The sequence below is a fragment of the Saprolegnia parasitica genome (assembly GCF_000151545.1).
Source record: "Saprolegnia parasitica CBS 223.65 unplaced genomic scaffold supercont2.5, whole genome shotgun sequence".
NCBI classification, from domain to species: Eukaryota; Oomycota; class Saprolegniomycetes; order Saprolegniales; family Saprolegniaceae; genus Saprolegnia; species Saprolegnia parasitica.
In genome coordinates, this window is record NW_012156399.1 from 416,055 (window position 1) to 443,935 (window position 27,881).

At 58.0% G+C, this 27,881-nt stretch overlaps 13 protein-coding genes across 13 annotated transcripts; 8 read left to right on the forward strand and 5 right to left on the reverse strand.

Moving 5' to 3' along the window:
- Positions 1-554: 554 nt before the first annotated feature.
- Positions 555-1,984, forward strand: SPRG_02012 (hypothetical protein; the record flags this gene model as incomplete). The annotated part of the gene is made up of 5 exons (XM_012340571.1): positions 555-1,093; positions 1,149-1,341; positions 1,390-1,494; positions 1,540-1,843; positions 1,893-1,984. 5 exons carry the CDS (start codon positions 555-557, stop codon positions 1,982-1,984), a joined length of 1,233 nt encoding a protein of 410 aa, XP_012195961.1.
- A 27-nt stretch (positions 1,985-2,011) lies between these two features.
- SPRG_02013 (hypothetical protein) lies at positions 2,012-3,247 on the reverse strand. The gene is made up of 6 exons (XM_012340572.1): positions 3,047-3,247; positions 2,890-2,996; positions 2,736-2,844; positions 2,569-2,691; positions 2,276-2,523; positions 2,012-2,229 (listed from the first exon to the last, which is right to left on the reverse strand). The coding sequence occupies exons 1-6, from the start codon at positions 3,230-3,232 to the stop codon at positions 2,013-2,015; spliced, it is 990 nt and encodes a 329-aa protein (XP_012195962.1). The 5' UTR covers positions 3,233-3,247; the 3' UTR covers position 2,012.
- Positions 3,248-3,935: 688 nt separating this feature from the next.
- Positions 3,936-4,986, forward strand: SPRG_02014 (hypothetical protein; the record flags this gene model as incomplete). The annotated part of the gene is made up of 2 exons (XM_012340573.1): positions 3,936-4,241; positions 4,289-4,986. Coding segments are annotated over 2 exons (947 nt in total), but the record flags the coding sequence as incomplete, so codon positions are not given.
- Positions 4,987-5,086: 100 nt separating this feature from the next.
- SPRG_02015 (U6 snRNA-associated Sm-like protein LSm2) lies at positions 5,087-5,551 on the reverse strand. Its single transcript, XM_012340574.1, has 3 exons — positions 5,536-5,551; positions 5,326-5,484; positions 5,087-5,275 (listed from the first exon to the last, which is right to left on the reverse strand). The coding sequence occupies exons 1-3, from the start codon at positions 5,536-5,538 to the stop codon at positions 5,138-5,140; spliced, it is 300 nt and encodes a 99-aa protein (XP_012195964.1). The 5' UTR covers positions 5,539-5,551; the 3' UTR covers positions 5,087-5,137.
- A 1,073-nt stretch (positions 5,552-6,624) lies between these two features.
- On the reverse strand, positions 6,625-7,602 carry SPRG_02016 (hypothetical protein). The gene is made up of 4 exons (XM_012340575.1): positions 7,301-7,602; positions 7,134-7,251; positions 7,006-7,092; positions 6,625-6,956 (listed from the first exon to the last, which is right to left on the reverse strand). The coding sequence occupies exons 1-4, from the start codon at positions 7,560-7,562 to the stop codon at positions 6,662-6,664; spliced, it is 762 nt and encodes a 253-aa protein (XP_012195965.1). The 5' UTR covers positions 7,563-7,602; the 3' UTR covers positions 6,625-6,661.
- A 104-nt stretch (positions 7,603-7,706) lies between these two features.
- SPRG_02017 (hypothetical protein) lies at positions 7,707-8,874 on the forward strand. The gene is made up of 4 exons (XM_012340576.1): positions 7,707-8,009; positions 8,077-8,228; positions 8,283-8,536; positions 8,585-8,874. The coding sequence occupies exons 1-4, from the start codon at positions 7,745-7,747 to the stop codon at positions 8,835-8,837; spliced, it is 924 nt and encodes a 307-aa protein (XP_012195966.1). The 5' UTR covers positions 7,707-7,744; the 3' UTR covers positions 8,838-8,874.
- A 792-nt stretch (positions 8,875-9,666) lies between these two features.
- SPRG_19388 (hypothetical protein) lies at positions 9,667-11,179 on the forward strand (the record flags this gene model as incomplete). The annotated part of the gene is made up of 2 exons (XM_012340878.1): positions 9,667-10,284; positions 10,344-11,179. The coding sequence occupies 2 exons, from the start codon at positions 9,667-9,669 to the stop codon at positions 11,100-11,102; spliced, it is 1,377 nt and encodes a 458-aa protein (XP_012196268.1). The 3' UTR covers positions 11,103-11,179.
- On the forward strand, positions 11,162-12,156 carry SPRG_19389 (hypothetical protein). Its single transcript, XM_012340879.1, has one exon. It carries the CDS (start codon positions 11,577-11,579, stop codon positions 12,108-12,110), a length of 534 nt encoding a protein of 177 aa, XP_012196269.1. The 5' UTR covers positions 11,162-11,576; the 3' UTR covers positions 12,111-12,156.
- Positions 12,157-12,390: 234 nt separating this feature from the next.
- On the forward strand, positions 12,391-14,866 carry SPRG_02020 (hypothetical protein). Its single transcript, XM_012340577.1, has 12 exons — positions 12,391-12,481; positions 12,525-12,627; positions 12,670-12,920; positions 12,970-13,164; positions 13,219-13,314; positions 13,378-13,478; positions 13,525-13,720; positions 13,772-13,881; positions 13,931-14,015; positions 14,075-14,165; positions 14,216-14,440; positions 14,493-14,866. The coding sequence occupies exons 1-12, from the start codon at positions 12,413-12,415 to the stop codon at positions 14,843-14,845; spliced, it is 1,875 nt and encodes a 624-aa protein (XP_012195967.1). The 5' UTR covers positions 12,391-12,412; the 3' UTR covers positions 14,846-14,866.
- Positions 14,867-15,432: 566 nt separating this feature from the next.
- On the forward strand, positions 15,433-16,531 carry SPRG_02021 (hypothetical protein). The gene is made up of 4 exons (XM_012340578.1): positions 15,433-15,853; positions 15,902-16,103; positions 16,151-16,385; positions 16,442-16,531. Exons 1-4 carry the CDS (start codon positions 15,446-15,448, stop codon positions 16,494-16,496), a joined length of 900 nt encoding a protein of 299 aa, XP_012195968.1. The 5' UTR covers positions 15,433-15,445; the 3' UTR covers positions 16,497-16,531.
- On the reverse strand, positions 16,463-21,957 carry SPRG_02022 (hypothetical protein). The gene is made up of 28 exons (XM_012340579.1): positions 21,850-21,957; positions 21,608-21,799; positions 21,290-21,554; positions 21,169-21,242; positions 20,956-21,117; positions 20,742-20,905; positions 20,502-20,692; positions 20,270-20,455; positions 20,062-20,223; positions 19,880-20,010; positions 19,699-19,831; positions 19,561-19,649; positions 19,399-19,517; positions 19,223-19,352; positions 19,125-19,169; positions 19,001-19,071; positions 18,869-18,952; positions 18,660-18,822; positions 18,410-18,599; positions 18,272-18,363; positions 18,113-18,221; positions 17,894-18,066; positions 17,639-17,846; positions 17,424-17,586; positions 17,220-17,373; positions 16,983-17,171; positions 16,758-16,892; positions 16,463-16,711 (listed from the first exon to the last, which is right to left on the reverse strand). Exons 1-28 carry the CDS (start codon positions 21,922-21,924, stop codon positions 16,526-16,528), a joined length of 4,035 nt encoding a protein of 1,344 aa, XP_012195969.1. The 5' UTR covers positions 21,925-21,957; the 3' UTR covers positions 16,463-16,525.
- Positions 21,958-23,944: 1,987 nt separating this feature from the next.
- On the forward strand, positions 23,945-25,232 carry SPRG_19390 (hypothetical protein; the record flags this gene model as incomplete). Its single annotated transcript, XM_012340880.1, has 6 exons — positions 23,945-24,155; positions 24,251-24,446; positions 24,517-24,578; positions 24,635-24,841; positions 24,899-25,115; positions 25,220-25,232. The coding sequence occupies 6 exons, from the start codon at positions 23,945-23,947 to the stop codon at positions 25,230-25,232; spliced, it is 906 nt and encodes a 301-aa protein (XP_012196270.1).
- Positions 25,233-26,168: 936 nt separating this feature from the next.
- SPRG_19391 (hypothetical protein) lies at positions 26,169-26,809 on the reverse strand (the record flags this gene model as incomplete). Its single annotated transcript, XM_012340881.1, has 3 exons — positions 26,169-26,557; positions 26,601-26,672; positions 26,722-26,809. The coding sequence occupies 3 exons, from the start codon at positions 26,807-26,809 to the stop codon at positions 26,169-26,171; spliced, it is 549 nt and encodes a 182-aa protein (XP_012196271.1).
- Between the last annotated feature and the right edge of the window lie 1,072 nt (positions 26,810-27,881).

Here is a 27,881-nt window from a genome sequence, read left to right on the forward strand (position 1 = left end):
CAATGCATGCCCGAACGCAGGAGCTCAAGACTCGGTGGATTCTTAAAAGCACCACAACGATGCACGTCTCACCTCGTTGTGCTGCGGATGAGGAACTAATAAGATCATGCAAAATGCAATATTGGGATCTTTGAAGGATGACGAACGACTGGCGAGATCCTATGCTCGCGATCGATAAAGCACCCACTGCCCGAGAGCAGCATCGAATGCGGTCTCGTTGGAATCGGAGCCACCGCGGCCTCCTTTGGAGCACTTCGGCAGCAGCACGGTGTCGACCTTAACCTCTTTCGTAAGCTAACACTATTTCTGTTCTATTGTGTGTTGCGCGCGACATTCACTCTGCATGGACCTGTATTTCTTTGGATAATACCTACACTCCACTTGGGAACTGTATGTAACATTCTTTTGTATGGATTTTATTTTCTGGTTCGCGCCGATTTACAATCGATTTCGTGGTGCTGTCTCATTGGTGTAGCGAACGACATACAAATATCAAGATACCACGATAGCCAATGAAACGTCGGCATCACAGCCGACACGTGGAGCGACGTGCGATGGCCCTTCCGAGCGCGGTCTGGGTCACCGTCTATGCGTTCCTGGATGGAGACAGCCTCGTGTACGTGGGCTGCGCCTCGAGGCAGCACCGAGAGAGGCTCCGGGCGCATGTCCGTCGCTGGAGGCAGATCCAGTGCGGGCTAGGCCTCGGCAGTTGGCTGCGACGCGAGGCATGCCTGACCATCGACACCTGCGCCCAAGAAGCACAGAGCCACGCCATTCGCCGCAGCGACGACGCTCGCGTGCCACCCCGCGTCGAAACGAGCTGGGTCGAGCTCGGACCTATTGCGCCGGAGCGATCACTCCACCGCATGACCACGCCGTGCTATGCCGGCGCGTCTATGATCGTGTTGACATTTGACTGCCGACACGTCCAGCCTGCACCGATGCTACTGCACACGACGAGTCATGCGCGAGCGCTCTACTCGTCGCTGTCTTTGTCTGTCCAAGGACGGTCGCTCCGGCAGCACGTGTACCACAAGACAATGGGCGACCTGACGACCGTCTCGGTGGCGGACAAGCACGCAATGACGACAGCGTGCGGCGTCTTTGTCCGTCTCGCGAGTACTGGCGGCGTCATTTTTGTACTCTAGGGGTGACGTCTATCAATGCGACGTCGCGTCGACCGACAAGTCGATTCAGCTGCAGCTTGGCCTCCCGTCTCGGCTCGACGGCATGGTCGACTGCTTCCACATCGAGCGCGTCACCTTTTTCTTGCACAAGCACGAACTCTTTCCCTCTGTACACCGCAGCGTCGAGGCTTCGTCCGACGTTGTGCTTGCCGAGGTGCGACCTCTAACCCATGACGTTTTGATGACCGTTCGTTGCGTGTAGCTGGCGTTCTTTGACGTCCGTCAGCGAACGTGTCAGCTGCGAGTGACGGTGCCGTGCCGCCTTGCACTCGAGGCCCCTGCGGCTCCATCGCCAGCCACCCGCAGCGTTCGTTTCACGACACGAGATGGTCATGCGCTTATACGCTAGTAGGCGGGGACCGACACCGAATCCTTTGAGATTCGAACCTTCTCCAGCCTTTCGCCCACACCCGTATCCAACGTCGCTGCGCTGGACACGCCGGGGTTGGTGAGCCTTGTGCTTCGAACGTCTCGTCGACGGAAGAGCTACTACCACGCAGTCTTTGGGCACGGTGGTGGCCAGCGCCGGACCGGCGCGACCAAGCTCATTTCAGCTTCGTGGGTGCCGGGTGTCTTGACTTATGCTATGCACCCGGGAAGTACGACCCGCCGCGTTCTCAAAGGCCGGTTCACGTGCGAGTACGCATCTGAGACAGGTCTACCGTCCTCGATGCTATCGTCGTCGTCGAACCGAACGGTGCGTAGGTGCGCTTGCATCGCTCCAGATCATTGCGCAGCACTTGCGACCAGAGCGGCTGGAGCGGTATGCAGCGACGCTGACGTCGTACACGGCATGATGATACAAAACGCATTGAGCTAACGTCGCTACAACTTGTGCTTGTGGATGCCAAGGAGCACGGTGCCGGTCGTAAATTTCTTCTTCGGGCCGCTCGTGGGCTTGAAGCTCTTCCGCTCGCGAATGCTGTCCGAGAGACCTTGGGTTGCAATCGCGACGGGGTTTCTTCGGTTCGGAAGCATCGCGCGGTTCACGACGCGCTCGTCGTACGGGTCGGGCAGCCGCTCCGGAAACTTGTCAAAGACACTACAAACAACTCTCACACGCCATTGCTGGGACATGCTGCGTCTACCCGGCCTCGCCGTCCTTCCCCGCGTGACTTGGTCGCCATGACTTGTACGTTGGCGCGTGCGCCACCGCCCGCTCCTTTGGGTTCATGAGCTCTTCCTTCTCGGGCGGGCGCTTCTTGCAGTCGTCGTCCCACTCAAACACACGGGACGCCGCGACGTGGTCGTTCGTGTCGAAGAAGTCGACGGGGTGCGAAATGGACTTGAACGCTTTGCGGTCCCCCAGCTTTTCCTTGTGTCGCTTCATCGCCTCCTAGCGCAGATATGATGCAAAGAGGATGGTATGGTGCTGTCATACCCGCTCTGCTTGGCGCACGGATTCGAACTCGGCGGGCATCGCTGGGATCACCTTGGCGCCGATAAGCGTGCCGGTGTAGCCCAGCGTCCCTTTTTTCGTCGGTGCCGTTAGCACGTTGCGTCGCTACAGGATCTCAAATGAGCTCACGCGACGACGACGACATCTACTTCAAAGCTGCGCTCTTTCGGGTTGGGTCGGGGTAGCGGTGGCGGCGGCTCGACGCTTTCTTGATTCTTCGGGTCATGGAACGAGCCAAAGTAGTCACCAGGTCCACAGCTACCAAGCATACGTTATGTTGTGTGGGCTTGTTGATCCTAGGACCTCTTCTTGGAGTGCGAAGAGTAGGTAAATCCGCTGGGCTTCAAGTGCTTTTTGGTGTTTTCCAGCCGCGCCTTGTTCTCTTCCTTGTAGCGTTCTTGGTATTGTCCCTAGAATCCAGACTTGAGAGCTGCGCAGCGATGGCAGCCACGTTGCGCACATCGAGCCCGATAAACTTGCGTGGACCGGGGCCCCAATTGGAGCCGGTTTGCCCGGGCTTGGGGCCCGTCGTGAGAAACTGCTTTCGCCCCGAGATGAAGTGGACTTTGGGCTCCGCGGGGTCCTTGTACGGGTCGCCGATCGTGACGAAGGCCGGCTCGTCAAAGTTGCCGTCGCGAGTCGTCATCCCCGTACCGAGTCCTCAAACGTAGTGTTTTCGAGATGGGCGCGCGCTACTTTTAGAAGGCGCGCGTTTGATTGGCCAACCAGAATAGCGTGTCAATTTCAAACACTGTCTGAGACACTGGGATGGATTCAAAACACTGTTTTGTCGGACGACGGCCAACGAGCAGTGTTGTGGGGCATCGTAAACATGCCTTCTTCCCCGACGCAATTCACACGTCCCCAATGTTGAGCCACTACATATACACTTGCACCAGTGTTGGACGTGGAGGCCTCGCAGATTGGCCCTTGTGCCCCGCCGCCCAAACCTCTGACAAAGGATACACTGTATAAATAAATATGTTGGCTGTGTTTAGGCCAACTGTGCTGGTCAACGTATAAAATCATTCCCGGTCGAGGAGCAGCAATGCCGGCGAGCGCTTCGCTGCGCCGTTGTACCTCAAGTACTGCAACGCCGGGTGCACATACGACGGGTCGCTTCGTGGATGGCGACCACTCGCTGCTGCTAAAAATCGCAACGCCAACCAAATTCTTTTCGAAGAAGATGCAATGTGTTTAAAACAGCTTCTAAGATGGCGCCATCTTCAAGTTGTGTTTGAAACACAGTGAGACATACGTTAATCAAGACGATGTGGCATCGGCGCCTGTTGAAAACAGTGAAACCAACGTGTGTTGACTTGACAGGCTGTTCTTTAACCCAGGTGGAACGATGTTCAACCTTCACATTGCCAGCGACAGTCCAGCACCTGCCGAGATGGCATCGCTCACGATTACACCGGCCAACCGCAGCAGCAACGTCGTGATCATGGACAAGGCCGAGTCTGCCGCGCCCGGGAAGGCCGTCGACGAGTTCCGCAACTACAAGGACAGCGACCGCCAGGCCGTCGTCGAGCGCCACTACCGCCTCATGCGGTCGCACCAGACCGTGGCCTTCCATGACAAGATGCAAGCGTACTGGGGTGCGTTTGACCGAGCTCAAATGACGGTGTGGGAGGCCTTCGAGTCGCTCAAAGGTGCGTAGCCTCTTGCCCCTGGCCACCGCTGTAGCCTCGTGAACTAGGCTACGTCGACTCGTCCGACCCCGACTCGTCGCTGCCCAACTTGGAGCACATGCTGCAGACGGCCGAGGCCATTCGTGCGGCGGGGCACCCCGACTGGTTCCAGCTCGTGGGCCTGCTCCACGACATGGGCAAGATCCAGTATCTTTGGGGCCAGCCCTGTGACGGCCAGCAGGGCACGGCCGATGGCGATCAGTGGGCTCTGGGCGGCGACACGTGGGTCGTGGGCTGTGCGATCCCTGACTCGACCGTGTTTCCGTATTTTAACGCGTTGAACCCAGACATGCAGAACCCCCAGTTCAACACGCCGAATGGCATCTACACGCCGGGCTGCGGCCTCGCGCACCTCAAATTCGCGTGGGGCCACGACGAGTACATGTACCAAATGCTCGTCTTCAACAAGGCGGCGATCCCGGAAGAAGGCCTCGCGATGATCCGGTACCACTCGTGCTATCCGTGGCACAACAAGGGCGAGTACCAGCAGTTCATGGCCGACGACGACTGGGACCTCCTCGAATGGGTCCTCGAATTCAACAAGTTTGACTTGTACACCAAGGCCGACAAGCGCCCGGACGTGACCGCGCTCTGGCCCTACTACCAGTCGCTCATCGACAAGTACCTTCCTGGAAAGCTTTGGTGGTAGATGATGATGCCCTTCCTTTCTTGCCTGCGGGCCAAAGTATTTTATGTGGCGTGCCCACTGCGGCTTTGTGTCTTGCCCGCAATCATGGCCCATGTCGTCGTCACGAGGTGCGACAGCATGGGCTCGGACGGCAGCAAGCAATAATGCGTGCGCAGCGACACGGTCGAAACTTCGGTTGTATTATCACGGCTGGGAATCACACGGACGCTCACTTCTTGGCGCCCGACTTATTTGCGCTCGCCTCCCGGCGCGCCGCGTCCTGTAGCAGCTCCGTGTCGACGTCGGCCTTGGCGATTTGAATGTAGCGCACGACCGAGCCGCGGATGAAGCAGTTCTTCATGTTCATCTAGATACATGATTGCTTGAGGCATTCGGCTGGAGGCAGGCGCGACGCACCAGCTGCGGGTACTTGTGCTCCTCGACGACCGTCACGTCGACGAGCTTGAAATTCAAGTACTGGTCCACCGAGTGGAGCGTGCCTACGAGCGCGACGTCGTTCTTGAGCTCGACGGCCACCTCCTTGCCCACGAGGGTCTTGAAGAACGAGTAGAAGAGCTACATCCGAGCGCATGAGCCGTCGGCCTCGGGCGCTGCCATGCTACGTACCATCGCGAATGTTGTTTGTGGTCGCCGGCCGCGGCGCCGGATACATATCCGGACGAGGTGGCATCTGCCACTTTTATAGGTCGAACGGCAAAGTCGCCAAGCAGCTTCGCCATGCCAGCTTGCTCACTGCGGATAATGCACGCTTCTTGTGATGGGTCCTATTCCAAGTTGTTGCTTTGACGAAATATCATTTCTCTGGACCGAGCCCGTCGACGCTTCACTTTGTACACTCCGTACATCCCAAGGTGAACCTCTATACGTAGTTGAATACAAGTCACGCGGTTGCAACCCAGAGCTGCAACCGAGAGCTGTTGTCTGACAACTTCCACTGGTGCATGTATTGGTGTCGGCTCCAACGACCAAGATCATAAAGGGTTCACGTCAAGGGAGCACACGTCGAAGCAAGATCCGCCAGTTGACCAAGAGATGTTTCTAGACCATTGGGAAAGGTCTTTTCGAATTGCCCCCAAAACTCTGGCTAACGCACATTCCCTCTCGACTACTACACCACGCATCTTTCCCCATTAGCTGCTAGCCTCATGACGAAGTACGGTGTTGCGGAGGGCATAGAACCTCTCTACTATGTTCTGGTAAGACTGCCCCACAAGCGCAGGGACCATGCCACGAAGTCGACAGCGTCATTGCCTCGGAATTCCAGCCTCATAGCGCGTTAGAGTATCATGTCGCGGGCTAGCGCAAGGAGTTCGCAACATCGTACGTGTGCTTGTCACCAACTTCTGGACGAACGAGCATTGGAGGGTGTGTTATCTACCACGACGCGTCGATCAACGACGGGCTCGTCTTCTAATAATCGAGAACAAGGCAAGCCGTCGACGATCGGGTCGACTACTTGAGCGCGCATTGCCATCTTTCGGGTAGCAATTGATGGACGCCACCCAATACAACGTTTACCTACCTTGTACAATTTTCGTGGTTGAACGACTACTTGGTCGTCAAAAAGTTTAGACCGACAGGGTTAACGAGGTATACCTACCCCCATACGCTTCGACGTTGCATTGCCACTGACCTCTTGTCTGGAGCGCACTCATATCGCCGTGTTTTCAACCAAAACGATGACAACTACTCTGCCCATACTTGTTATATACACCATGGCACATTGCTGTCGTTAGTGCGACTTTTCCTTCGCTTGGCGCCGAATCTCATCCCACGAGGTACGCGGGGCCGTCGGCGTCGGTGGTGCCTCATCCCAAGGGTCGTAGGCCTTGGCTGGCACCTTGGCGGCAGATGACTGGGGTGCCCCGGTCGTCTTGGAGCCCATGATCGAACCAAAGACGTTCTTGGAGGGCGTCGAGGACCACGACGCGTCGCCGACAGCTTCCGGCATGGGCGGAAGCGGCGGCAACGCATGCGTCGACGTCGGAGGCGCTTCCTTGGGCTGCACCGCCTCGTCCCACGCGCTTCTACACGATCGCGTGAGCTCGAAGACGCACGTTGGCTACTGAGACGCACTGGAGTGCGTGCGAGTTTTCGCCCAGGATACCCATGCGGCGATGAACCTCCTTGAGGATGACGCTATCGGGCATCTCACGCTGGAGACTATGTGGAATGTGAGTAGAAACACGGGGTTATGGTCGTACACTTCGCGGCAGCTGCGCGCAAACTCGGATTGCTCATTGGGGATCGACATGAGGTCGAGGAAGAACTCTTCGCGGATCGAGCCAATGCCATAGACTGCACCAACAACAGCCCCAGCACCTAGTCACATGCAGACATTCGACGACATCGTATGGTTCGACGTGCCTACCTGTCATGAAGGCGCCCAAGAGGTTGCGGGGCGACTTCATGAGGCGCCATGCACCAAAGCCGACGACGCCACCAGCGACGACGCCGTAGAAGGCGCGCTCGCGGCCAATGCGAAAGTGGCGGTCGGCTACGGCCTTCTCGGCCGGCCCATCGATCTTGACGGGAGCCTTCGGGTCGAAGCGCTTCCCGAGGACGCGGAGGACGAGCGGCAGCTCCCGGCGGATCGCTGTCTCGTTGTTGCTCGGTGGCACGCTCACGCTCATGCTGCTGCTGCTGCTGCTGGATTTGGTTTGCTCGAAGTCAAGCGAATTCACTACCGGAAAGATCGTGGCGTGTTAATTTTCTTTACACCATTTACAGGTCATACTATTTAACAATATAGATGTATGTATGATATACATACAACAAGCTTCCTGCCAGCTCCACAAGAGCGAATTGAACGGCGATGGACGGAACCGCGGACGATACGAGCGTGGCCGAGCTGCAAGAAAGGTTAGTGACGTTCAATGGCCAGCTCGAGACCATTGAGCTCCTCTTGACTTCTGACCCTGAGAACGAAGAGCTCTTGGGCATCGCGAGCGACCTCAAAGAGGTCATCAAGCTCACGACCGACATGCTCGCGCACAAGCAGCCGCAGGACACTACGCATGCGTCGCCATTCCCCGTCGGCTCGATCGTGGAAGCGCAGATCCAGTCCGTGTGGTGCCCAGGTAGCGCAACTATTGTCTTCTGCATCGATGGGTGTACCTCACATACTAAATGGATTGCGTCTTCTAGCTGTGATTGAAGATATTGCTGGTGACATTGGGGTACACATCATGGGCGCCAACCAGAAGCACCGCGTGACTGCCGATGCGCTCCGAGCCATTGATGCCAATGGCCTTCCGCCCGTCGATGCATCGGCGATCGAAGTCGGCTTTGCTTGCCAGGTACCATTGACATCGCCGCCTCATCACGCCGCGTCTCACCCTCGTCGATCGCAGGCCAAGTACTACGCCGACAGCAAGTACTATTCGGGCAAGATCACGTCGCTCACGGAGCACGGCTGCGTCATTCTCTTTGAAGGCTACGGCAACTCGGAGGAAGTCCCGTTTGCCTACCTGACGCCGCTGCCAGAGCCCAAGGCAACGACCAAGCCGCAAGACAAGGTCGACGACAACAAGCTGATTCCAATCCCGGCGCACTTGGCCATTTTGCCGACCGACTCGGAGGCCGAGAAGGAGCGCAAGCGCAAGCGGTAACAGCGTCCGCCAGTCGGACCCTTCACGTTGACGCATGCTCGTAGCATCAAGGCCATCAAGTCGCTGAACCGGCAAAAGACGATCGAGGCCGAGCGCAACACCAAAAAGAACGACTGGGCCAAGTTTACGCAGAAGCAGGGCAAGAAGCGCGTGATTGGCGCCATGTCGTCGATCAAAAAGACGAGCATCTTTGCATCGCCCGCGACCGTCGACGGCCGCGTCGGCGTCATTGGCAGCGACCAAAAGATGACGCAATTCGACGACACGCGCAAGAAGTTCAAGCTCTACAAGGAGTAGCGTAGACCCCTTGAATGCACTCGTGTTGGAAATGATAGAGGCAGCGCACACGCCAGCAAGAGTGGTCAGGCAAAAAAATACTATTCACGGAGGGGCCAGCAGGCTCCTACGATGGTATCAGCAGCCTCGAAAGATCTCGCCAAGCTCACTGGACTACCCAGTCAGTACACATGGTAGTACTGCTGAGACTGGCGACTTTGCCCTTTTCGCAGATGCTGATATTCGCATGGTGATCGCAAGCTCGCCGCCGCAAGAAGCCGCCGCAAGCGACATTATCGACCTCATTGGATACATTGTGGGCGACGTACACGCGCGCAGAGCTACTACACCGGTAGCCACTCGCTGCCCGAACGACCGAGCTGCTCGCCTCATGGGTCAGCCGCAGCGGTGCGATGGCTGTGGGTTTGATCCTACCGGTATACGTACTCTACTGTACCGGTAAGGAGAGAGCTTGGAAGGTCGGTGATATGCGTTTTAGTGGGTACCTCGTCGGCTTCGATCGCCCGACCTTTCTGCGCAGTATCTGCCTCGGTAGTGAGCCTACCGCGCGTGACGACACGTCCAACAGTTGGACACGCAGGAGCTTGCCGGCGGCTTGAAGCGCGTTCGGTGGCGTCTGCGACGGGCGTATTTCGGCGCCGGTTTCTATCGCCGGACGTTCGATCTTGCATTGTACTAGCGGCCATCTGGGTCGATCGAGGTCGAATTGCATGCGTCCCGCGGTCGCCAGGCACCACGTGGTTCTGCCGAACACGCTTGCCCGAACCAGCGACGCCATTGACCCATGGACGCTCAGAGTTCCATTTCCCCCCAACCACACACACGGGCGATGCTAGTGCACCGGACGGCAACGCTCTTGGGCCTCGTCGCCGTGGCCGCCGCCGAGTACTTTACGGGCGAAGGCACGACGTACGGGCCGCCCGACGGTGGAGATAGCGCGTTCACCGGCAACTGCGCGCTCATGGCACCGCTCGACTTTGCACCAAAGTTCCACGCCGCGATGAACAACTTCCAGTGGAACACGGGCGCGCCGTGTGGCCGCTGCGTGCAGGTCCAGTGCATTGACCCGAAATGCACGCGCAACGATGTGGTGCTCGGCCAGATCACGGATCGGTGCCCCGAGTGCGCGCATGGCGACCTCGACATGTCGCTGCCCATGTTCAACAAGGTCACGGGCCTCTACACGGACCGCCCAAAGATCAAGTGGACCTTTGTCGACTGCCCCGTCACCGGCGGCCTTAAAGTGTGCGCCAAGTCCGGGTCGTCCCAGTTCTGGCTCTTTGTGCAGCCGAACAACGCAGTGAACGGCGTTCAAAAGATGACGATCAACGGCAAGGAGGCACCGCCGTTCGATGGATCGTGGTACTTCAAATCCCAAGTGAACGGCGACCTGAGCACGACAGCAATCACGATGACGTCGTTCTCGGGCGAGACCATTTCGACGACGGTATCCCTCGCAGCCGACAAGTGCACAACCATCTCCCAGCAGTTTCAAGGCGGTGGTAGTCCGTCAGAGCCTCCACCAGCCCCGGCACCAGCCCCGGCACCGACACCAGCTCCCACACCAGCTCCCACACCAGCTCCCACGCCTGCTCCGACGCCTGCGCCAACACCAGCGCCAACACCAGCACCGACGCCAGCTCCGACGCCTGCGCCAACACCAGCTCCCACGCCAGCACCGACGCCAGCACCGACGCCTGCTCCGACGGAGGCTCCGACGCCTGCTCCGACGGAGGCTCCGACGCCTGCACCAACGCCTGCTCCGACGGAAGCCCCGACGCCTGCGCCAACACCAGCACCGACGCCAGCACTGACGCCAGCACCGACGGAAGCCCCGACGCCAGCTACCACGCCAGCATCGACGCCTGCGCCAACACCAGCTGCCACGGAAGTCCCAACGGACGCACCGACGACTGCGCCGACGCCAGCTCCCACAGAAGCACCAACGTCTGGACCGACACCTGTACCGAAACCTGCACCGACGTCCGCACCGACGCCAGCCTCAACGGAAGCACCGACGACGGCACCGACACCAGTTCCGGCACCTGCACCTACGCCTACACCGACGCCTGCCTCCACGCCTGGTCCTACGCCGGCTCTAACAGATGCACCGACACCGGCACCTACGGACGCACCGATGCCTTCGTCAACGCCAGCCCCGACCCAAGCTTCCACGCTTTCCCCAACGGATGCTCCTACTCAAGTACCGACGGCTGTGTCGACGACGGCACCAACCACGGCACCAACCGATCTACCGACGACTGAGCGTACACCGGCGTTAGTACCTACGGTTGGACCTTCGACCGTACCGGCCACGACACCGACGACTGAGCCAACGGTTGGGCCTACGACGGCGCCGACGACCGAACCTACGGCTGGTCTTTCGTCTGTACCGACCACAACACCGAAGACTGGGCTTACGGTTGAGCCTACGACAACACCGACGACGGCTGCACCTGCAATTACATCCATGACGGAATCTACGACGGCAGCAACATCGGCGCCTTCGACGACAGCGACCACAGCACCGACAACAGAGTCTACGGTAAAGCCTACGCAGACGCCTGAGACGGCGCCAAAGTCAACGGATGCACCGACGGCACATCCAACTGAAGCCTCCCCTCGGCGTCACCTTCAAGCCCTAGCCCGAGTGCGTCGCTTCAGCCGACCACAGCAGCGCCTTGGACGAGCTCTGCCAGCTCAACGCTGGTGCCGACTGATACCGCGACCTCAGCGCCCATGGACCTTGCGCTACCGACTTCAGCATCGACGACGTCCACCGACACGCCCGTGCCAGGACCGTCGCCTTCGCCGTCGCCGTGGAGCGAGCCGTCCCCTTCGTCGCACGTGTTTGTCCCTCGTGGCGGCAATCCTACAAGTGAGCCCGCGGCGTCACCAAGCCCAAGCTCCTTGACGGTGCCCACGATGGCTGACAGCAGCACGACCACTGCGCCGCCATCAACCCAAGCCAGCAGCGCAACCGCGCCAACGAGCAGCGCACCCGCACCGACGACCAGCTTGCGCACAACGGCACCGCCGGCGACGAGTCCCGCTGTCGAGGTCAAGAACCAAGCGTCGTCGGACGAGAGCAATGGCTCTAGCGTCATCGGCTTCATTTTCTTGGGCTGTGTCGTCGCGGCCGCCGCCGCCTTTGGCTTCGTGGCCCTCAAGGCGCGGCGCAAGGTCGACGAGGACAAGGAGCGTGACCGCTTGTCTCTGAGCCACCAAGTTGTTGCGACCTCCGACCGCGCCAGCCACATCGCCGTGCTGTAGAGGCAAATTTCATGTTAAGTGTTAAACTTTTTGACAAGCAGTGAGTACATTTTCTTGTCTCCTCGTGTGCTTGTGCCGCAGCACTTGCTGTTGCCCACACCTGCATTATAATTCATTATACTACATAGTATCGGTACCGTCAGCATCCAACTCCGAGGGAACCACTGCAGATTCTGCTCACTGGGGTCCACTGGCAGGGTGGCCGCTCTTCAAGCGAATCGCTCGCAGATCGCAAATCTGTAGCTTTATCCGGATGGTACGGATGACATTGCGGTCATTTCCTGGGTGGCAGCAGCAGCAGCATGACGGCCTCCCTCATCGTGGGTCTCGAGACCTCGTACGTCCAGGACCTTCCGGCCAAGCTCGACCAGGTAGGCGCCAGCTGCCTGGCCATGCATCTCACGCCGCATGTAGCTCCACGAGGAGCGCTTGACGTGCATCGTTGCGCCGCTCTTCCATCCGCGCTTCCGCCGGGACTCCGCAGGCGTCTCGGACGCGCGCGACGGCCCGCAAACCCGTACGTCCAACTATACCCTGTCGATTGCTCACAACTGCGCAGGCTCGGACTTGGTTCTGGACTCGCGCGGCTGGACCTCGTCGGTCGTGGGCCAGCTCTCGACGTGGGTCGACTACGATGCTTCCTGCGATGCCACACGCGCGACGGCCGAGAAGGTCTTCAAGGAGGAGATCGCGTGGGCGTCGCACTTGTCGCTCGCGGCCATCATGACGCCGCCGCTGCACGCCACGCGCTCGAACGCCAACTACGCGCGCCTGCTCAACCAGGCCGCAACGCAGGCGTCGTACGCGCAGGTGGCTCGTTGTCGCCTATTGACGTTCTTTCTCAGTGTTGGCATTGTAGTTTTGGGTTAAAGTGCCCATGTACTACCCCGGTCGCTTCAACGAAGATGACGCGTCGTTCGTCGACTCGTGGGAAGCTTGGAACAACCTCCGGTCCATGTGCGAGTTCAATCCCAAGATTCACGTCGCGCTCGAGGTCACGGCCGACCTCCCGGACGTACACTACCTCGACCGGTGGCTTGGCGAGCCGCTCGCGGTGCGTCCTTGGCCGCTTCTACCATTCTCATCCTGCGCTATTGCATCGACGTAGGCCGTAATTGTCCCCACCGACATCTTCCTCACCAACAAGAAGGGGTACCCGACGCTTTCCAAGATGCACCAAAAGTTTTTCCTCAAGCTTTTCCAAGTACGTTGTACTCTATGTCTTATTGTCATCTTGTTGTGCCTGCTTAATTGTTGATGGGATTAGCACAAGATCCGGTACTTTCTCAAAGGCCGACCGCACCACCACCAGCGGTACCTCCCGTACGTGCAGTACCTGGAGCACCTCTGGTCGACGCGCTCGTCGTGGTACGTCGGTCATCACGTCGTCGTCGCCTCGAACGCTCTGCTCTAGTCCGGACGCGAAGGCCACGTTTGAAGCACCGTACTTGGACTACCTTCAGGCCCCGCTGCAGCCGCTCATGGACAACCTCGAGTCGCAGACGTACGAGACGTTCGAGCAGGATCCCGTCAAGTATGCGCAGTACGAGGTTGCGATCACGCAGGCGCTGGCCGCGACACCAAGCGACAAGATCTCGGTCGTCATGGTGGTAATAATTCATCCGCCTGATTTCAGTGCACATGCCATGATGATGTATTAGGTCGGTGCCGGCCGCGGACCGATCGTCCGCTGCGCCCTTCGTGCGTCCGTGAAAGCCAACCGCACGATCAAGCTCTACGCGCTCGACAAGAACCCCAACGCCGTCGTCACGTACTTACGCCCCACGGTGTCGTGCGCTGATGGACTCATGGTCCAATAGGTTGCGCAACATGAAGCAGTCGGAAAAGTGGGACAACGTCACGGTGGTCTCGGCCGACATGCGTGTGTGGAAGGCGCCCGAACTCGTACTCCCGACCATTGACTGCTGTCGAATTCTTAGTTTCATATATCTTCTCGCGCGTAGGCCGACATTATGGTCAGCGAGCTCCTTGGGTCGTTTGGCGACAATGAGCTCTCGCCCGAGTGCCTTGATGGCGCGCAGTCGTTCTTGCATGGTGAACGCAGTCATCTTCTGAGTATATGCGGCGCTCACGATGAGTTGTAGCCGACGGCATTAGCATTCCGGCACGCTACACGTCGTTTGTCGCGCCCATCTCGTCGTCCAAGCTCTGGAACGAAGTCAAGGGGCTGGAGGCACTCACGTCGCTGCCGCAAAAGACTACGAGACACCGTACGTGGTGCGACTGCACCAGATCTTTTCGTTCGCGCGCCCGCAGCCGTGCTTTGTCTTTGATCACCCCAACCGTGATGCTACGATTGACAACCGCCGGTACAGATATGGTTCGCATGAAGAACTGTCCAAGGATCGAGTCTATGTCTAGGTACACGCAGCTGTCGTTCGAGGTGCACGAGAATGGCGTCGTGCACGGCCTCGCGGGCTACTTTGACAGCGTCTTGTACGGTGACACGTGCATTAGCATCAACCCCGAGTCGCTTGATCTCTCGCCCGGCATGTTTTCGTGGTTCCCGATCTTCTTCCCGCTGCGCACGCCACTCCACGTCCGCGACGGTGACGTTCTCGACGCGGTCTTTTGGCGCCAAGTCGCCAACGGCAAAGTGTGGTACGAGTGGGCCGTCGGTGTCAACAACGCCATGTGGACGCCGATCCACAACCCCAACGGCCGCTCGTACTGGATCGGTCTCTAACGCGACGCCCGTTTGCCGCTGGTTTTGAGCCAAAACAAATCGATACGACATCATTTCTTGCTTTTTAAGGACAATGTGTCGCGTCGCATGAGCATCGACGTCGGCGGCGCATTGCTGGAGCGTCCGTGCAAGGCAATTGAAAGATCCGAGCCGAGCTTGACAGTCGATAGGACTCGAACGCAACGAGGTGGCGCCACCACAAAGTCTCTGCAGCGTTTTGAAGCGACGGCGGACATCAACCGTCGGACGAGCTCTCACATCAATCACAGGGTAGCACAACAATCCATGACCCTGTGCTTTGAGACCTTGTGTACCACCTCGGTCCGATGGACTCACTCGTTCGTGCAAATATTCTCGGAACGTGGGAAGGTTCAACTGTCCGTTTTGGCTGGGTTGCCTCCGGATCGCTTGCCTGCAATACACAGCTTTGGCCTCCTCTTGCGCCCGCCGAAAGCTCCCGCAGAAGCCCAAAAGGTTCATCAACCTTTTGGTATGTAGCAGCTCGTCAAGCGAGGTTCAAAGGCGTCCGACGTCTTGTCCGTCGGTCTCTAGACAATTCTGTGCCTGGTCATCCGGACGATGTCGTGTGGTATCCGGATGCGTGTTTGTGCGGAAGCTGCATTCCGAGATGGCGGACGAGTGGAGCGAAGCAGGGTCGACGTCGCGGTCCGTGGACGAGTACGCGCGGCTCGTGAGCAAGATGGCGGTCGCCAACGTCCTTGGGCGCGGCGCCGGCTTCGAGATGGTCCAGGCCGACGCGACGAGCGCGCTCGTGGACGTCATGGCCACGTACATCCGGCGGATTGGCAAGCAGGCGCAGGACCTGGCCGAGGTCGCTGGCCGCACCAAGCCGCAGGCGACCGACGTGCTCTTGGCGCTCGAAGACATGGTGCCAGCGCCTGTCGTCTTCTCGGACCTCGTCCAAACCTTCAAGGACGCGCACCAAAAGTATGAAGGCCGCCTCGCCTTTCCGCGCGACCTCCCGCGCTTCCCGAGCAAGAAGCTCAAGCGCAAGCACGCCGACGTGGTCGACGATGTGCGTCCTTGTCGTGATGCACATGGGATGTCATGAGCCTCGTCGTAGATTGGGCGCCGCGAGACCGAGCAGCCATCGTACGCGCCGGCGTTTGCGCCGCCGCTGCCGCATCGCCACACGTACTCGCAGGAGCGCTACATCGTCGTCGAGAAGGAGCACGACCCGAAGCGGATACGCCTCGACCAGCTCCGGCAAAAGAGCGAAGTCCAAGAGTCGCTGCACAACCTGGTCGACAACGTCGTGCCGCCACGTACTCCTATTGCATGCATCCGACGCGTCCTCTCACAGGCCATGTAGCGGTCTCGTCGTTTCCCGCGACGGTCGCCGAGCCCATCTGGAAGCCGCACCTCGGCCGGCACGACTCGCACTCGACGTCGAACGCCTTCTTGCGCCAGCCGTCGTCGGCCAAGCACGCGACCACCAACACCGACCTGTACGAGACGCCCAAGGTGCCCTTCCGCCCCGTCGTCGCCAAGCCCGTGCGCAAGAACGTCGAGCACGTCGTCGTGAACGAGACCCTCCGCGTCCAAGCGTACGTCGTCGTCTTGCATGGAAAGCAACAGTGGCATCGTTCTTCCATGCATGTAGGAACAAGGAAGACATGATCTTGGCCGGCACGTACCACGACGGCGACTCGGATTAAGCCCCGCTTACATATCGTGTGTCTTTGAATTACAAGCCTTCGGTGATGAGGAGGTGGCAAATGGCGTCGACGAGCGAGCTCTTGGAAATGTCCAGCGACGGGTCTTCGATCTTCTTGGTGAGGAACCGGTCGAGGTGGAGCCGCAACGACTTGACGAGCACGCCGATGCGCGCGACGGCATTGAACCGAATCCAGTCGTCCACGACAATGAGCCCCTACACCTTTCCGTCGCCGACCTTCCGGAGAAGTCCTGTGTTCTACCTTCTCGTGCTGAACGTGGAGGGCGCCACCAAAGAGGAGGAGCGCGTACGGCGCGACCATCGTGCTCTGCCGCACGAAGAGCCGCGAGGTCTGGACCAGGTCCGTGTACATGAGCCACGGCGACTCGAATTGACCCTACAGCACACCGTTGATGAACCATCCTATCCAAAGGATCGATCCAAGGGCCCCTAAACTGGTGATGGACCCGTGATCGATCGATCGTACCAAGGTAAAGTTGATCGAGCTCGGGTGCAGAAAGACACGCTCGTGCTCCTTGGCAAGGGTCCGGATGACAAAGCGGAGCTCCTTGGCGTTGTGCGTCGCGGCGAGGACGCCGTGCGCCGACTCGTAGTACTTTTGCTCGGGGTAAATGACCGAGACGACATTGCCGTAGAGCCCCGCCGTGAGCGCCGCCTAGGATGAAATATGTTGAAGAAGAGCCAAGACGATACGGACGAGGACCTTGACGACTTTGCCGTTGGCCGCATGCTCGTTGAGGCGGTCTCGGTTCGACGCGTCGTAAAAGCCGATCGCTTGGAGGTGCTCGAGGTACTGCTTGCGCAGCTCAACGATCGAGTCGAGTGTCTCGTACGAAAGCGACTTGTCCTTGCAGTACCTACACCGCAGAGACGTCGCCAAGAGCACGCGACACGACAACAAGCATACTGGCGGCGCGACCGCTTCTCGAGGCCCAAAAACGTCTTGACCACGCTCCAGAGCAGCATGTGGTCGGACGTTGGGATCTCGGCGCTCAGCGCGCGCTTGACGTCGTCGGCCTTTTTGCGGTCGTCGGCCGTCGTCACAAACGGCGACTTGCACTCGAGCGCCGCTAGAAAACAACAAGAGGTTCGGTACATGTCTCAACCGTTCTGAGTCCCTACCGGCAATGGTCACGATCGGGTCGATGCAGCGCAGGATGCAGCCAAAGACGACGACCTTGGCCAACCGCGCGTCCATTGGGAGCCGCGCCAAGTGCGATCCGAGCGGCGTCAAGCGCACGCTGTCATCCGCCTCGCGCGCAAAGGCGCCCATTTCAAGCAAACCGTCGATGGCCGATGCGACGGCCGCTGGCGACGGCGGCTCGATGGCCTGTGCGTAGGCGTGGTACAGCTACCAGATTGGAGGGAAGAGTGTACCTGCGACAGGAACGACGTGACGGACGACCCGAGCTCGAGCGCTTGGATCTGCAAACAGAGCGGCTCGAGCGACACGCGATGGATTTCGGGCGTCGGCTGCGCGGGCATCTTTTGGAACTTGGACGTCGAAAAGAGGCGGTAGCAGATACCCGGGCGTACACGACCCGCGCGACCTACGACCGACCATGCATCGTATACAATATTGGTGAGGAGACCTACCCTTGCGCTGGTCCGCGGCCGCCTGGGAGATCCAGCCTTCTTTGAGACTCGACCGGCGGTTGATTGCATCGTAGGCCATTTCCTTGGCCTTGCCGGCGTCAATGACAACCTGTCAATCGCACGTCAGCGCACCCGAATAAAGACGTGAGTAGAACGTACCACAATGTCGTTGATCGTGATCGATGTCTCGGCGACGTTGGTGCTCACAATGACCTTGGTACGACCCTTGGGCGCCGACTCGAAGACGCGTGCTAGGGTCGCGTGAATAATTGCATTCGAGTAGCCGCGAGTGCGTACATTGTTCGTGCGCTGGCAGCGCGCCGTGCAGCGGCAGCGGAAGCACGAGAGGCGCGAGGTCGGCGTCGCCCTGCAAGCCGCGGATGGTGTTTTTGATCTCTTGGACACCAGGCATGAAGATCAAGATCGCGCCTTCGCCAGCGCCGGCATTGTCAGGCGTCTCGACTACCAAATGGCGCACCAGCGCCGTCTACATGTACATACATATACAATCTCCTGATGATGTTCAACAAGAAAAGCAGCGTTGTACCACGAGGTCGTAGTTGATTTGGTTGTCGTCGTCGCCGTCATCCTTCTTCTTGGCAGGCTTGACAAAGCCCGTCGCTTCGTACACGTGCTTGATGTAGTGGCACGTCACGGGGAACGTAAAGCCAGGAATCGACATGACGGGTGTCGTCGAAGCCGTCACCGCCCTACACGCATCCACTTTAAGGGTGAACTGCCATCGGCAATACATACCCAAAGTAGTTTTGGAAGAGCGACGTGTTCATCGTCGCACTCATGAGAATCAAACGCAGATCCGGGCGTTGGCGCAAGACATCACTACTCACCAATAGTCCTCTACATGTCATAGAAATTTTGGTCGAGTACCGCAGGATCGAGAGGAGAAGGTCTGTGTCGACGTTGCGCTCGTGGACTTCATCGACAATGATGTGCGAGACCTAACCACAAGGTGCATGAGACGCTGCTAGAGAAAGTAGGTATCGTGTTGTACTTCGCGCAGCAATGGGTCGGAGAGGAATCGGCGCAGAAGCACACCCTAAGAGCGTCATGGGTTCAATATGGATGCGATCATCATCACTAGGCATCTACCGTCGTGCAAAAGAGAAGCCGCGTCTCGGCCGACTTTTTCGTGTCCATGCGGATCTGGTACCCGACCGACTCGCCGATCGTTTCGCAGCGCTCCTGCGCGACGCGCGTCGCAACGCCGATCGCGGCCAAGCTAGGCCATGGCGTCAATACGCATAAGTGCTTACACAGTCGAGTACCGCCGGGGCTGCGTGCAGAGGATGTTGCAGCTTTGCTTGGCCGGAATGAAATGGTCGAGGAGGAACTGGGGCACTTGCGTCGTCTTGCCGCAGCCCGTCGCACCGCTGATCAAAATGACCTGGCATCGACGTATTAGCATCTTGCTTGATACAAAAACGTACTTGGTTGGTCTCGAGGAGCGACACGATCGCGTCTTTTTCCTTGTACGCCGGCAGCATCCCGCGGGCGGTCATCATCAGCTTATACTTGGCTACATCGAGGCATGATTGACCAACGATTGCGTCAATGGAAAGGCCAACCTGTGCGCTGCTTGGCCATGTGCTTGTCGTAGAGCGCCTCGTTGATGGCGGCGATCTGCGTGTCCGAAACAGTACGCGGCGGCCCCGTTCGGCGCGCCTTAACCGGTTTCTTCTTCGAGGCGCGCAATGGCTCCTGTTCCATACAAGGTCGATGGTTTTGTACTCGCGACTCAAAGACTACCTCGACCTTGGAGGCCGCCGTCGGGGCCTCGGACGCAAATAGCGTGACCGTCGGCAGCTGCGACGGCGCCGCCTCGAGCGCCATGCAGAGCTCATACATCATGGGTTCCCCACGAAGCTTGGTCGCCGCGTCTATGTGGATACGATTCGTTGAAACATTGATACAAAATGCAGTTGTGCAACCCAACAAATGCGCCGTGAGCGCAAGCGTGTTGCGCGATGCGGCGTCGGCGTCGTTTGCGCGCAAAAGCACCATCGGCACGTCAAATGGGTACAAGGCGTCGTTCGAGAGGTAAAACTCGAGCGTCATCGCGTCGTCCAGCACCATAATGGTCACGATGGCCTCTACACACAGCTTTGGCGTCGCCGCTAGTTGTATAGAGCAATGTACCGCCGCCAGGCGACTCGGTTCGTGTCGCCTTGTCGTCGTAGATGGATTCGATGACCATGTACTCGTCTTCGCGGAGGCTCGCAATGTCCTCGGCGGTCACGTCGGCGTCTGCGCGCTCAATGCGGAGTGTGCGCAGCAGTTCGTTGTGCAGCGCCGTTCGCAGCGCACGCAACAGAGCAGCGGGGTCTACGCTGTGAATGAATACAGGCGCTAACCTCCATATAAAACATACCTTGAAGTCCTTGGGACTTGATGGATTCGAGCGCCCCCAAGCAGTCCACGTGGGAAAATCCATACGCAGCGAGCTCCTTGAAGAGGGGGCCATGGAGTGCCGCGTCGTAGGCGGCGGCGGCTTCTTGGTCCTTGGACGACGAGATGCCATACGCAACGGCTTCGAGTTGCTTGCCCAGGGGGTTGAAGCCCCTGTACAAGTGCATTCGTCACTGTCTGCATCCCATCAAGTAGTACGTACTTGGGCAGCTCATGCTCGGGGATGTTCAAGCAGACCCAGTCCAAAACGGACGCATCGTCCGAGAGATCCCGGCACTTGGTCAGCACGGCCTCAATGTGCGCGAGCGAGAATCCCATGCTCTTGAGCTTGGCCTGGACCTCGCGGCGACGGTCGGCATCGTGCTCCTACCCTCATATGTTGAGATACGAAATACATCAAGTTGATAGTAATCGACCGTGGCCAATTCGGACGGTTCGATCTTCTCGTCCAGCTCGGCAAGAATGGTCTCGACGAGATCGCGCGCCTTTTGGCCCATGAAAACCTGCACCGGCATATTGGCGCGCTCGCGGTTCTCCCGCGCCCGCGCCCGGCGGTTCCGCTCTTCGCGTTCGCTCAGCTAGAGCAATATGTATCATCACATGGATTCCAAGTACTCTCGTGATCGTACCTTGGATTGCTGGAACTCGGCCCGGGAGGCAAACGCGCGGTCGGACGTGAGGACGCGAACGTCCTTCTTCGATTCTACGCGTTCCCATTGAGCGTCGTCTCCACATAATTTCTCGTCGGACCATCGTCCACCGACGACTCGTCCGTGGTCGAAGCCGCAGCCGCAACAGGGGTCGCAGGTGCAGCCACAGGGAGCACCTTGACTTTCTTCCCGGTCTTTCCAGCGTCCTTCTTGGCCGGTTCGGGGGCAGGGCACATGGCGATCCACATATCGCGGTACGGGTCCGGCAGCTTGCGTTCGTGGGGCCGGGTCGGCTCGACGTAGTAGAGCGCGAGCAAGGCCGCGCAGTGCTTGGCATCATCGATCGACGTATCCACGCTCTGTGCCTGTACATCCTTCATGAGTTCCATGCTTGGATCTGGAGTCGATGGCAGCGTACCGGGCAGAAGATGAGGTCCTTGTCTCTCGACTTGGCGTCCGGGAGGATGCAGCGGATACGGAACTCGGCGTCGCTGTTGGTGTGCACCTCGTGGAAGTGGGGCTGCTGGCGCTTCACCGACTGGCAGTACTCGCGCAGAAGCTGCATGGGCGTCCGCTGCCACTCCTTGCAGGAGACGCCTTGGCGGACTTGCTAGTCCATGCTTCGCATGAGCTCGGCCTCCATGGACCATGACCATGTACCTCTCCTCGGGACGTCGCGACCGTCCCCGCGCCCTTCTGCCGATGGCCGCGCGCTCGCTTCGCTGGCGCCGACATGGTCTTGTAGTTGGTCTTGCAGTGATTCCAAGATTGGGTCCCGTGATTGGATAAAATGCATCGTTCGAGGTGACTCCCATTTTGCAACGCATTTTAGATTTCAAAAGGTTAGTTTCTCTCCTATTCACGTTTTATGGTTTTACGTCATCGGGAAAACAGGTACAACTGAGTCCGGATCCGTCGTCGCCATCGTTTAAGCCGACGATATTAGAGTGATTTTGCAAGGGTGGAATTCAGGATTGTTCGGCGCGCGACATTCCTGAAAACTCAATGATGAAAAGTGGCCGCGTCCGATGTTTTTGCAAACGTGCAGAAGTTTTTCGCTTTGGACCGGTCATGGACGACGCCCTGCTCGCACTCCCTCTCGTCGCGATTATCGCCCAACACCCCGTCGTGGCCTCTCGATCGTTCTCTAAGGCCGTCCTAAGGTCGTCAGAGCGCCGGCGGCGCCTGATGACTGTGACGAGGTCACCGTAGATCACACACATGTGCTCGGCGAACTCTTCCCAGCGCTTTGCGGTCTGGCCGTAAGGACAGTCGTGTGGCACGGACAGTTGTGTGGCATGTGGGCTCACAAGCATGACGTCCGAGGCCACGGTGAAGCGAAACGCCTTCTTCGTCGTCTGTGGACTCCTTGCTCATACTCAGTGCAAGTCAAAAAATAAGTGGCTTTCCTGAAAACCAGTTCAGGATTGAGGGCACCTAGGGGTAGCCGATCTATCCGATGTGTATCGTAATAATTTTAAAGCAAAAGGCCGATGGTACCGTGGTTTTTTTTCGATACAGAGAAAATAAATCCGTGTGGGAAGAAGATGATAACCGCATGAGACAGGATGAGACGGGATATTAACCTTTAATTCTCATGAAACAAACTCACTTAGTTATGTTACAGGTTAATCTCCCCGAGGGTACAATAACTATTCGAGCCAGGTTGTTAACGGATTGAGGGTGTTTATGAGACCGCTTAAATATCGAAAAGAAGGATATCCCCAAGCTTGGAAGAAGGATTTCCAGCAAGCTTGGTAGGGAAGCTACCGGTAATTCGCTTGCACTGTAACCGCTGTGAATGAAACGAATGCGATGCGCGTGTACTAAAACAGCTTTATCGATGTTCTTCGACAAGAGGGACAAGAAGCGCAAGTCCAACCCCACGTACGAGGAGCAGCGAAGGGCCCACGAGCTCAAACATGGGCCTATCTCTCCGATAAACATTGCTGCCCTCGACGAGGCATACAAGCGCCGCCAGAGTGTCCGAAAGGCGCGCAAGCCCAAGCCAGGGGCACCCAAGGCACGCAATCACGCAGCAGCAGGCCTCGACCGTCACGGTGACGCCGACGAGGACATGGGTGGAGACGTCGAGTACGGCATGGGTGGCGACGCCGACGACGAGTACGAGACGCCTGCATATCGAGCCACTGACGAAGACATGAAGGTTCTACAAGCGGGCCGGCATGTCAACGACCTGACTAAGCCCTCTGTCGAGCTACGTCAGGACTTGAAGGACCAGCAGAGTTCGGAAGCACGGTGCACCGCTGCTAAAGCCTGGAGAAAGCTCATCTTTGTCCATTTGAACGACGTCGCGTATTGGGCGACCCCGCTGGAGAGGCCGGATGCGATGTGCACCCTGTGTTCTCACCCTGCGACCTACGTGTGCAATACGTGCAACACCTTTTCGGCTGGTGCCATCTTTTGCTCTGCCCATGCCATCAGCCACGCCCCATATGCGCACGACATTGTCGACCGCGAGGACAAGATACTGCGCCGACCCGCGATGCGATGCCTTCCGTGCCAATGCTCTACAATGACTGCAGTCCGCGCGGTCCCCATGAAGGTGTACCTCCATGGCTATGACGCAAGCGAAATGGTGGCTATCTCGTGCCGACAGTGCAGTCCGGCGGCTGTCTTTTGCGTCTGGGCTTCTTTCCAAGCTCACCATTCCTCCCAGGTAACATTCACGTACGCTTCAGTGAGGAGTCTACTGTACCTATATTCTACGCTAGCACATGGTTTCGCGTTCTCGATGCTGCAGTCGGGCTGCGCATACCGCAAGGCCGGCAATGGAGTGTCATACTTTGGCGCTGCAAAGGTCTTCTTTGGTGAACGACCCGAGTACGAGCACGATGTCAAGGAAACTATATACCGACCGTTCAAGCATGCATTGTGCCAGTACGAGAAGATCAAGCATTTCATGACGCATGGGCGCGTGACCGAAGCGATTGTGACGTTATTTGGTGTACATCTCAATCGGAATATTAGTTGATGTATGCTTACGCTGTGCATGTACCGCATGTAGCCTGGCAAGCGGATTGCTATTGCGCGGGGCCAGAAGTGAACCTCGAGGACCTTGGTTTCGAACTGGCGCTCATCAATCCGCCAGTCGTTCGCGTGATGGACGCGTGCTTCGGCTACAAGCGGCTGAAAAAGCAACACGGCAGTGGCGCGGCGTTTACGGACGCGCGAATTGGTGTCGATGGAAAGGGTCTTTTATGGAGCCAAGAATGCACCAAGGCAGTGCCAAGCAGGTACTACATGAAAATGCATCCATCCACATGTAGCAAGTAGTTTCATTACGACCACGCGCTTTACATGTAGCCTGGAAGAGTCTGCGCTGTCGCGTTTCGAGCGGGTGAAGATTCTGGCGCAAGAGACAGCCGGTGCGACGTGACCGGTGTATTTGCTTCCGGGTGCCGTCACGGCACCGTCGAGCGAGTGCTGGACATTGACAAGGGGGAAAAGTTGTGCTACGCCACGACCGTTGTCGACGACTTGGCGAAGCGCTACAAGGGTTCCAAGCTCTGCATCTCCTACGACATTGCGTGCAAGCTCGTCGCACATGTCGCGAAGCACCGGAAAAAGGCGCCGGACACGGTGCAACCGGACATTGCTGTGCTGCCCGCGCTGCACGCGTATGCGCACAGTAATGGCTGCCAGTCCCGTTTCAGCACGCGAAGTGTTATGGGTGTCGGCACTCTAGACGGCGAAGCTATCGAGCGCATATGGTCAGATGGCCAAGCCAATGTATCCGACACCAGCCGGATGCGCCCCGAGAACCGTCGCGATACGCTTGCCCTCCTTTTCGAGTACCAAGCCCAACGGCGCGCGTGCAGTTTCTTTGCCGATGTTACCGAAAGCGTGAAGAAGGCGATCGAGGACGCGACAGTCGTGGCCGGACGCCTCCGCGATATTCCCACGTACGAAAGTGTCGTCGCTGCAAATAGAAAGCGACGGACCGAAGCCGCCAAGCAGGCAAACGTCCAAGATAGCAGCCAGGACGATGCGTCACGCAACATGGAAGAGTGCGCCCGTAGCCTGCAGCGCGTCACAGCCGCTTTATCGTCGGTACGAGGAAGCACGAAGCTGACAACATGCTACATCCGGCAGCGGGATGTCCTGATCGATCGGCTCAAGCAGCAAATCGACGCGGCCAATGCAGTTGACAATGGGTGCACGCACACAATGAAGACGGTCATGGACTCTATTACAACCCTTAATGGTGCTACTCTCGACGCTCGAGACCACGAGAAGTTCTGGCGCCTTGTCGAAGACGTATTCCATACATGCGTTGACTTGTCGCGCTCTGCATCGTCAACGAAACATGCAAGAAAACGCTCAAGGAGATCAAAGTACAAGTCTCTTCGACCTCTGCCGACGACGCTGCAGGACTCGCGAGGATAATATCGAGGGCCGTTGCTCGCAGCAGGTATAGAAAAGAGCAAGCACAAAAGCAGTGAAGCTTGTCAAGACACTCATCGACAACGCTGGCTACAAGTGCTACGTCGAAGAAGTGATTGTTGCATTCAACCACTGCATCGATCTTGGAAATACGCAGTAAATGTAGTACATGCTCATACCTCACTCCTCGTAACATGTACGCAAGTGAAATGGACGATGTACACGGCTATTGCTATCAATGTAGGAAGATATACAACAGATCGCGAATATAAAGTACTAAAATGCAGTGCACGAATGCTGACGACTCCACGGCTCGTGCGTGGACGCGCTGCGCGTCCACGAGGTGTTGTCAGATAGACGCAAATTGCAAAGTGGGAGCATGACATGCTCTCACCGAGATTTCACTGGTTGCAATTGAAACGGCCATAGTAGCCAATCAATCGTACCGTGGCACCTCAGACATTTAATATGTATTGTGTAAATCGATATCCCGTACAAAGGCATGGAAACTGATGGAATTGAACTCGTAAATGTTATTCTCGCTCCATGACACCCTGCGTCGTACGACCGTGCTACTGCTGGACGAGCGGCCCAAGCTCGAACTTGATTTGGTCAGCCTTCAAGAGCTTCTTGATGATCTTACAATGGACAGGTGGCGCCTCGGCCTTGAGAGCGACAAACGTAGGCCAGCCGCCGAGAGACAGCGAGTGCCCGGCAATGGTACCTTCCTCGAGTGCCGTCCACGGCATGGCGTCGACGCGTTCAAGACGAGCTTCGCTGAGCAACACGTTGAGCGTGTCCACGAGCTTCTTCGCGTAGTGGGCAGACATTATCTTCAGCAAGTCCTCCCCGTCGACGCCAGGCCCATCGCAACGCATCGCCCCGGCGGCGTACGTAAAGATCTTGTTGGCTTCAACATTTTTCTTCCCAAGCACATCGACAACACGGTACGCCGTTGCACCTATCACCAAACGATGGAACCTCATCGACATACGACTGCATACCGTGAAGGTACATGCGCTCGGAGAAGTTTGTGGTGTTGAACAGTGTCGTCTTCGAGTGGATTTCTAGCGCCTCTATACACATACACCATTAATACACGCATGCTCAGAGACTCGATCCCACCGAGAGCTTCCCCTGCAACTCGGATTGTGGTGTAGAGACGGTCGATCATGCGTTTACGCGCCGGGCCAGTGAGGTCGCTGACCCTCATGAGCCCATTGTCGTTGATGTCCTTGGCGGCCTTCTCGTACACCGCTTTTCAGCGACGGACAAGTTGTTCCATGCGTCCGCAATCTCGGCGTTTGTCTCTGTGAAATCGACACCCGTCTTGCGGCCTAATCATGGCTGAGATATTAGTACAGTACTAAGCCCCATGTCATGACTTGTTCACTTACTCCGTTCCCATGGTTCGTTCGCGAAGACCAAGTACCCCGTGGTCTTGTGTACGCGCAAGGCCTTGTTGACGTCCGCAATAGTCGTTCTTGGGACGACGATCTCATCCGCGATAGTCGTGTTTGGGACAACGCGGTCGTCCGTGGAAGGTGCGGGTGGAAGCGCCTCTAGGAGCCCATCGACGAGGTCATTTTCCGCTTCTTGGTCCAGAAGCTGTCCATCCACGACTTGATCTTGGACTCGTCGACCGCGAAATTGCGCGCCAATAACACGCGCTGCTCGAGATGCTCGTTGCAGCCGGTGACGCCGTGCACTTGAGCGGCCTCCGTCAGCATTTTGCGCGAGACCTCGCAGAAGCGGAAGCCAACGCCGACGACAAGTCCCTGCGGCCATTGCGCCCACGAGGCATACATCGCATCGGGATCTGTAGCGGGGACACGAGAATGGGGCATTTCGCAAAGTGTGTATTTATGTAGCGCTTAAGATTGGGAACTTGGCGACAGAGAGCAAGCCCACCAACTGATGGCTCCCGGGAGAGAGCGGTGTATACAGTTGCGTCTCTTGAGCTATGCAATGTACCGACATAGTTCTATTACGATGTTACGATGCCTGTACTTTTGGAAGGCTTGGACCTAGACGATTTACCCTTGTCAATGTGATGGGCTTGGACCAAGTTGACACGCGATCGAGGCCAGCGGGTCAAAGGCGGCGCCGATGGTGGTCGAGGACCGTAGCCGAGGGTGCGTGGTGAAGGCGGCGCTGACTGTGGAAGAGATGCGTGGTCGAAGGCAGCGCCGACCGTGGTGGAGGTTCGTGGTGGATGCGCGTGGTCGAGGTCGGGGCGTGGTCGAGGTGTGGTCGAGGTCGAGGTGTGGTCGAGGCCGGCGCGT

Excerpts from the sequence above, each read along its gene's own strand:
- SPRG_02013 (XM_012340572.1), bottom strand. The coding sequence starts at position 3,232 with ATGACGACTCGCGACGGCAACTTTGACGAGCCGGCCTTCGTCACGATC. Across the intron at positions 2,845-2,889 it reads TCTTCGCACTCCAAGAAGAG|CTGTGGACCTGGTGACTACT; the intron begins GTCCTAGGATCA and ends TATGCTTGGTAG. Across the intron at positions 2,692-2,735 it reads CGAAAGAGCGCAGCTTTGAA|CGACGCAACGTGCTAACGGC; the intron begins GTAGATGTCGTC and ends GAGATCCTGTAG.
- SPRG_02015 (XM_012340574.1), bottom strand. Across the intron at positions 5,276-5,325 it reads AGCACAAGTACCCGCAGCTG|ATGAACATGAAGAACTGCTT; the intron begins GTGCGTCGCGCC and ends TCATGTATCTAG.
- SPRG_02016 (XM_012340575.1), bottom strand. The coding sequence starts at position 7,562 with ATGAGCGTGAGCGTGCCACCGAGCAACAACGAGACAGCGATCCGCCGG. Across the intron at positions 7,093-7,133 it reads GCGCGCAGCTGCCGCGAAGT|TCTCCAGCGTGAGATGCCCG; the intron begins GTACGACCATAA and ends CATTCCACATAG. Across the intron at positions 6,957-7,005 it reads GAAAACTCGCACGCACTCCA|AAGCGCGTGGGACGAGGCGG; the intron begins GTGCGTCTCAGT and ends GCGATCGTGTAG.
- SPRG_02017 (XM_012340576.1), top strand. The coding sequence starts at position 7,745 with ATGGACGGAACCGCGGACGATACGAGCGTGGCCGAGCTGCAAGAAAGG. Across the intron at positions 8,010-8,076 it reads CCAGTCCGTGTGGTGCCCAG|CTGTGATTGAAGATATTGCT; the intron begins GTAGCGCAACTA and ends TGCGTCTTCTAG. Across the intron at positions 8,537-8,584 it reads AAGGAGCGCAAGCGCAAGCG|CATCAAGGCCATCAAGTCGC; the intron begins GTAACAGCGTCC and ends GCATGCTCGTAG.
- SPRG_19389 (XM_012340879.1), top strand. The coding sequence starts at position 11,577 with ATGGACCTTGCGCTACCGACTTCAGCATCGACGACGTCCACCGACACG.
- SPRG_02020 (XM_012340577.1), top strand. The coding sequence starts at position 12,413 with ATGACGGCCTCCCTCATCGTGGGTCTCGAGACCTCGTACGTCCAGGAC. Across the intron at positions 12,482-12,524 it reads TTCCGGCCAAGCTCGACCAG|CTCCACGAGGAGCGCTTGAC; the intron begins GTAGGCGCCAGC and ends CGCCGCATGTAG. Across the intron at positions 13,479-13,524 it reads TGGTCGACGCGCTCGTCGTG|TCCGGACGCGAAGGCCACGT; the intron begins GTACGTCGGTCA and ends GCTCTGCTCTAG.
- SPRG_02021 (XM_012340578.1), top strand. The coding sequence starts at position 15,446 with ATGGCGGACGAGTGGAGCGAAGCAGGGTCGACGTCGCGGTCCGTGGAC. Across the intron at positions 16,104-16,150 it reads CGACAACGTCGTGCCGCCAC|CGGTCTCGTCGTTTCCCGCG; the intron begins GTACTCCTATTG and ends CAGGCCATGTAG. Across the intron at positions 16,386-16,441 it reads GAGACCCTCCGCGTCCAAGC|GAACAAGGAAGACATGATCT; the intron begins GTACGTCGTCGT and ends CCATGCATGTAG.
- SPRG_02022 (XM_012340579.1), bottom strand. The coding sequence starts at position 21,924 with ATGTCGGCGCCAGCGAAGCGAGCGCGCGGCCATCGGCAGAAGGGCGCG. Across the intron at positions 21,118-21,168 it reads CCGAGTTCCAGCAATCCAAG|CTGAGCGAACGCGAAGAGCG; the intron begins GTACGATCACGA and ends ATATTGCTCTAG. Across the intron at positions 16,893-16,982 it reads GCTCGATCAACTTTACCTTG|GGTCAATTCGAGTCGCCGTG; the intron begins GTACGATCGATC and ends GGTGTGCTGTAG.